Source organism: Brassica napus, chromosome A10, assembly GCF_020379485.1.
Source record: "Brassica napus cultivar Da-Ae chromosome A10, Da-Ae, whole genome shotgun sequence".
Taxonomy (NCBI): Eukaryota; Viridiplantae; Streptophyta; class Magnoliopsida; order Brassicales; family Brassicaceae; genus Brassica; species Brassica napus.
This window is the reverse complement of record NC_063443.1, coordinates 3,695,897-3,702,156: the sequence shown is the minus strand read 5'-3', so window position 1 is coordinate 3,702,156 and position 6,260 is coordinate 3,695,897. Positions and strand designations below refer to the sequence as shown.

Here is a 6,260-nt window from a genome sequence, read left to right as displayed (position 1 = left end):
TCTTTAAAATTTGTTTTTGTTTTTATATAACATAACACAAATTCTTTTATTCATTTTTATGGAACATGAGGTTATTAATAAAAATATTTTATTTAAAAATAATATAATTGTGTCATTAAATTGTCAACTTCAATCATAGAAAATTAGCTTTTAAAGTAATCTAATTGTGGCATAACTCTGATGATTTATGCAATGTATATTTCTATACTAATATTTTCTAGCTTGACCTTTAATGACATCTATACTATTAAAGCAGAATCTTATTGTCCTTTTTACCTTAGCTGCCATTTTCTTTACTAACAATGCATGTTTCATTAAGGGCAATCAAGTAATATTAATAACACATCTATATTGGGTCATTTTTTCGGATCCAGCCAATATCAGATCTCTCTTGGACCATTTGGGCTGATTAAGAAATCAGATCCAATTCTCACAATTTTTTTTCCTTTGGGCCATTGAGTCCAAGTTCAATTTTTTTTTCAACTATTCTTAATTATTATTTTTTCTTTTCTTAATATAATTTATTTTTTCATTGAAAAGTATAAATCTTTATTAAAGTATATAATTTTTTTATTAAAATATTAACCACATAATAAAATTAATTTATCAGAGTTATACCAACTTAATTCATTACAGAAATAAAATTAAAATTTTTAAACATAAATAGTCATTTAAAATGAAATACGATAAATAAAAATAAAAAGTTTAAGTCTTTTATAAAATAAAACACAAATATATGAAAATATGACATTTACTAAATATTTGTCAATTGAAAAAATAAAATAATAAATCCGCGTTTTGAAAGTGCGGGTCAAAATCTAGTTCAATGTTTAAATCTTCTTACAAATATTTTCTTACGTTTGTCCTATTTTAAATTTATAGGGTTTTCTTTTGTATGTTTATGCGGTGGTGCATGAGTTTGTTCATAGAAATGTTATGTTTCTAAGTAATTTATTTCCATACGATTTGTCAACTCTCTTCCTAGAAATAGCTTTTGAAATTATCTACTTTTACTCTCACATCATCTTTCTTTCTTGTTCATTGGTTCTGAATGTGTGCGACTCATGTGATATATGTATCTCTTGGGTACTATTTTTCTGTTTCAGTTTTTCATATCTTGTAATGTTTTAACCTTCCTAAGAGATATTTTACTTTAATCTTGTTTATTCGGTTATGGGATTTCTGGTTATGGATTCTGAGGTGGTCGATAGTAATGGTAGCTTTTAATGTAATTTATTTGCCTACTGAATTTTCCAACTAGATACATAGGAATTTATCATCGGAATTTAGCTGTACAATTAATCTTATTGTGAAATTTTCCCATTTATCAGTATATCTTCTTTACATTTGATTCCATATAAGTATATTTGTGTTTATGTCTTGATTATTAGTATTTTAGACATGTAATCATAGTTAATTTACTGCTTCAGTTTTCAGTTTCTTTTAATATTTGGACCACCTTAAAATGTTTTCTCTCCTTTTACCTTCTTAACACAATTATTGGATTTTGTTTTGTTTTTTGATGGCTATAAACACAAGATCGTTAGTAAATGGTATATTTTAATATAAACTCTATTTCTCTCTAAAATATATCAATTGCTATCTTAGAAGCTTAGATTTTAAAGTACATTTTATATTTTCATATTATCTATGTTTCTTGTTAATGTGGTTCTAACTTCTAAATATGTGTAACCACGTTTTGATTCAGATGGTTTCGATCAAGGAAATCCGCAATAAGCACACTGGTTTATCTGAAGGCTATGGCTTTGTGGAGTTTCTTTCGCACGATGTGGCTGATAACGTTTTGAAGAAGTTTAATGGAACATATATGCCGAATACAGATATGCCTTTCCCTTTAAATTGGGCCAGTTCTAGCACCGGCGAGGAGAATGAACTTGAGCTCTCTATTTTTGTTGGGAATTTGGTGCAGATGCCTTTGATTCTCTATTCTACAACACCTTCTCAGAGATCTATCTTTCGGTTAAAGCTGCAACAGCTGTCATAGATGCATATACTGATAGATCAAAGGGTTTTGGTTTTGTGAGGTTTGGAGATGTAAACGAGAGGACCAAAGCAATGACAGAAATGCATGGCCTAAAATGTTCTAACAGAGCTATGCGAACAGGTCCTTTTTTCTGCAAGGATCGGGTTTCCTTTTCGCCGCTTATCCTTTATGTCAGGGTTTCTTCAGGATATTTGGAAACATCCTTACTTCCTTTTCTAATCCCGCGAAAAAGGAATGATCCGGATGTATATAAGGACTCGCGATATTTCCTATCTGGCCTCAACCCAACTCTAGCGCTGATTCCTAGTTGAGAAAGATGAATCCCGAGCTGCTCTCGATTCCGTCCTCATTTGTGGGTGGTCGTCCAAGGCCGCGTCGTCCTTTTACCGATCCTTTCTCATTCCCCGTTCCTTCTTGGGGAGACGTTCCAGAGGCTGTTAGTGAAGCGGTTCCGATGGCGCCCCTGAGAAGGCTCCGTTCTTGTTTTTCGACGACGGTCCCCGTTCTGAGATCCGAGAGGGGGACCAGGCTAACATGAGGAGGAAGTACGTGATTCATCCTTCAGTGGGGATGAGGAATCCGACTGAGTTCGAACGCATTCCGGATGGGGGAGCCGGTGAGGTAGCTGTCTATGTGGCATATCTAGAAGCAGGCTTCCTTGGCGTTATCCTTTCTCTCATAGGCGAAGTATCATCTTTCTTCGGTTTATGTCCTTCTCAACTTACTCCTTTGACATGGAGGACTTTAATGGCCATCCAAGTACTCGGAGAATTCCATGGATTTTCTGTCAGGGTGCATAATATTTTATACTCTTACTACTTTGCTCCTTTGACGAACAAAGCAGGGTTCTACCACCTTCGATCCCGTGATAGCACCCCTCTGATCGAGGAACCTTCGAGGGTGTCAGGGGTAACTATCCCTTTGGGGATAATTGGGACAGCCGGTACGTGTTCATGAAGATCCAGGAGCCGATTGGTTATCCTACGTCTTGGCATACCTTTGGTAAGTTCTTCTTTTGAATTTTGAGCTTTATCATTCCTTTGGGAGCCTGATTTGATGTTTAGCTTTTGCTTTGTCAGATGTGTCCCGCCCGGTTTCCTTTGCTGGAGAAGCAGTAGCGAAGCTTATAATTGGAGTTCCTCGACGATTCCGATGGGTAACCTTCCTAGTGAGCAGGAAAGCCTTGCGTCATAGTCGTGTTTGGGGTAAGCCTTCCCTTTTTCCTATTCGATGAGGCATTGTCTTGTTTCTTACATAGCGTTTTCAGGGAACGTGGTGAGGCTCCCGGTATCGATTTTCTATGACGAGTATCAGAAGGCTAAAACGCGGAAGCGGCATCCTTCTTACACTCCTCTGCCAAGACTGGCGAGGGCTGCTCTATCAGCCAATGGTCCATCTTCCACCTCATCAACAAGTGTTGAGGTCTTGCCTGACCGTGACCCTTTGGTGGATGCTCACCGGAGATTGATCGGCGAGGTATGCAGGACATGGTGGCTCGACGGGATCTACTAGTTCAGCAAGTGAGAACCTCGGCTAGATGGGAGCTCATGAAGGAATGGCTGAAGAAGCGCGTGGAACATTGGAATCCGGAAGAAGAGTATCTGCGTCATATGTTCTTGTTCGGAAGGCTCAACCATCAATCAGGGAGCTTCTCCCAGGCTGCAACCCCGAGATCCGTTGTAGGGACGCGATTCTCGGAGGGGCCTTCTTTCTGAATGATTCTTACTTCTTTAACTTTTGAGACTATGGCTTTTGTCGCTTTCTTTTGAATAAAGTCTCTTTACAGCCCCCCTTGATTTTATGAATAATGATGCTTCATAGTTTTCCCTTTTATTTACTCTTTGCTGTTGCTTCACACGCTCATGCTTTGCATGTTTTTTCTTTAAGATGATATCTATCCGCCTGTTTCTCGATCGAGGTGGGACTTTGTAGTCTATGATCCCTCTCTTTTCGTAGGTTGAATGATGGGATCCAGGGAGATAGGCTATAAACCAGGAGGTTTAGAGCTACAATATGGACTATTGGAGTCTGGAGATTGATCTTCCGGAGGTTGCATGAGAACCCGGGGGTCGTCTCGGGATCCGAAGGTCGCGGAGGACACTGGAGGTTCTCCTGAAATCATTTTGGAGACCCGGAGGTCTTTTCTCTAGATCCTGGGACCGAGACTTGAGCCCGGAGGCGTGTAGGAATCCATAGATTATATGATATATCCGGAGATCATGGTTGAAACCCGGAGGTTTTCGAGATCATGACTGGACCCTGAGGTCGCATAAGAGTCCAGGGTTTTCTTATGTGGGAACCGAAATTCGCACTGACGATTTCCGTTTAAATAAGAAAACTAGGAAAAACCTAATTTCCCAGAGGACCCCGATATCTGCTAATTACCACACGTCAAGCAATCAGAACACGAGAAAAACAACGATAAAGAATAAGAAATCGAAAAAGAGAGCAAAGGAGATCTTATTCCAAATTTGCGTATGAGCGTTTACAACAAGGTATAAGCCTGGGCTCGAGAGCTGTCGGCGAGATTCCTAGTTCTAGTAACCTTAAGACGGCTAAACCATATTGAGTCGCAGCTCGAAATAACAAAAACAGAAAATTGCCTAAATTGCTCTAAGTGCTAAGTTTGCTCTGAAAAAGTTCCCTTCCATGCTCCTCGCCTAGGACTCTTTATATACTAGCTCCAAGGTCGGTTTACGCTTTTACTCTTCTGCCCTTAAGCCGTCATAGCATAAAAATGGAGATATTCCATTTTTCCCGATCTTCACAATTATCTTCAAAACTTCCGTATTTATCCGCGAAAACTTGACATTTATCCTTCCTTGTGGGCTAAGCGTAAACCGTGCTGCGGTTTACGGGCTTTTGGTTAAGAAATCGCAGGATGGGCCTCGAGTCGTGTTTTAGGTCCCTTTGGGCCGTCTTCCGACTCGACACGTTTACTACGATATCCTTTTGATAAAGAACAAACCTTCCGCAGTTTCTAATCCGCGAAGTTTGATCGATGAGTTAGAATAGCGGAAAACATGGACTGAGCTTGCTACGGTCTTCGGGAGATAGCGTTCGAAGATTTGACGAGAATGCATAGATTGATGTCTGTCGATGTTCGGAAGAGTTCAATCGCTACACAGCGACCGAACTTCGGCTCGAGCCCGGTCGCTACGTAGCGACCGAGCGGGACGAGCGCTCGGTCGCTACGTAGCGACCGAGCGGGACGATCGCTCGGTCGCTACGTAGAGACCGAGCGGGACGATCTCTCGGTCGCTACGTAGAGACCGAGCTTTGGCTTGAGCTCGGTCGCTACGTAGCGACCGAGCTTGGGCTCGAGCTCGGTCGCTACGTAGCGACCGAGCGAGACGAACGCTCGGTCGCTACGTAGCGACCAAGCTTGGCTCGGGTTTGGTTGCTGCATAGCGACCGGACGGCGTGTATGCGTGGTGACCGAGCTTGATTTGTTCGGTTTGAATCTCAAAAGATACTTCTTCGTAAAAACTTCGTATTGGTTATTTTTTTACAAAAATTACATCTTTCCTTTTACTATCTCTTTCGGAAATACGACCTCCGAGGATTTTTGGGTGGTAATTCTGTCGTAACCGTTTTTGACCCCAACAGTTAGGCCCCCAGCCCGTTAGGATCATGCACCGTAGGATCCTAGTGTGCGGTTAGGCATGTTTGGTAAGTTAGGCGTGATGGATGGAATTAATATCCGAAAGTCCGAGCTTGAATAGTAAATCCTCATGCCTATAGGAAGGGATGTAACTTGTTTCACAATTTTTTCACTTTCTTGTCTTTCTCTAAGATCTTTCTTAAGAAAAACTTTCTTTCTTTTCTCTCCACCCTTTTCCTCTATTTTCTCAAGAGAAGTGTAAAGATGTCGAGCAAGAAAAAGGTTGCAAAAAAAGGGTCTTCGTCCGCGAGTGCTTATGGAGTTCGTGCCTCACTCGGTACATCCCGCCGAGAACGAGGCATGGTGGGTTGCTCATTACGGTTCGATGACTCCTCCCAAAGAGAAGTCGTTCCCGGTCTTGACCCATCAGGAATGGTCCCTTCTTTTGGACTTCCTTTACGCCGAAGAGGGTTCGGAGGGCACTGAGGTTCGTGCACCCTGGTCCTACCTCGGTTGCGGACACGGTAAGTGACTCTGAACCTGATGACCAGAGTCCCGCTGCAGCCCCACCAGCCGTGCCGGAGTCAAGCTCTTGGAAGGGAAAAGATATCGACCTTGGCGATATAGAATTTTTGATGGATGACTCTATGC

The 6,260-nt window shown here is 41.2% G+C and overlaps 1 protein-coding gene across 1 annotated transcript; it reads left to right on the top strand.

Annotated features, from left to right (window-relative positions):
- Positions 1–1,684: 1,684 nt before the first annotated feature.
- Positions 1,685–2,543, top strand: LOC106369556 (polyadenylate-binding protein RBP47C-like). Its single transcript, XM_048742084.1, has 3 exons — positions 1,685–1,868; positions 1,931–2,055; positions 2,313–2,543. Exons 1-3 carry the CDS (start codon positions 1,685–1,687, stop codon positions 2,541–2,543), a joined length of 540 nt encoding a protein of 179 aa, XP_048598041.1.
- Positions 2,544–6,260: the final 3,717 nt, after the last annotated feature.

What these genes read in the sequence shown, in the direction of transcription:
- LOC106369556 (XM_048742084.1), top strand. Translation starts at nt 1,685, where the DNA reads ATGTGTAACCACGTTTTGATTCAGATGGTTTCGATCAAGGAAATCCGC. An exon ending in TTTCCCTTTAAATTGGGCCA is followed by an intron (nt 1,869 to 1,930) that starts GTTCTAGCACCG and finishes AATTTGGTGCAG; the next exon opens with ATGCCTTTGATTCTCTATTC. An exon ending in GTTTTGTGAGGTTTGGAGAT is followed by an intron (nt 2,056 to 2,312) that starts GTAAACGAGAGG and finishes GCTGATTCCTAG; the next exon opens with TTGAGAAAGATGAATCCCGA.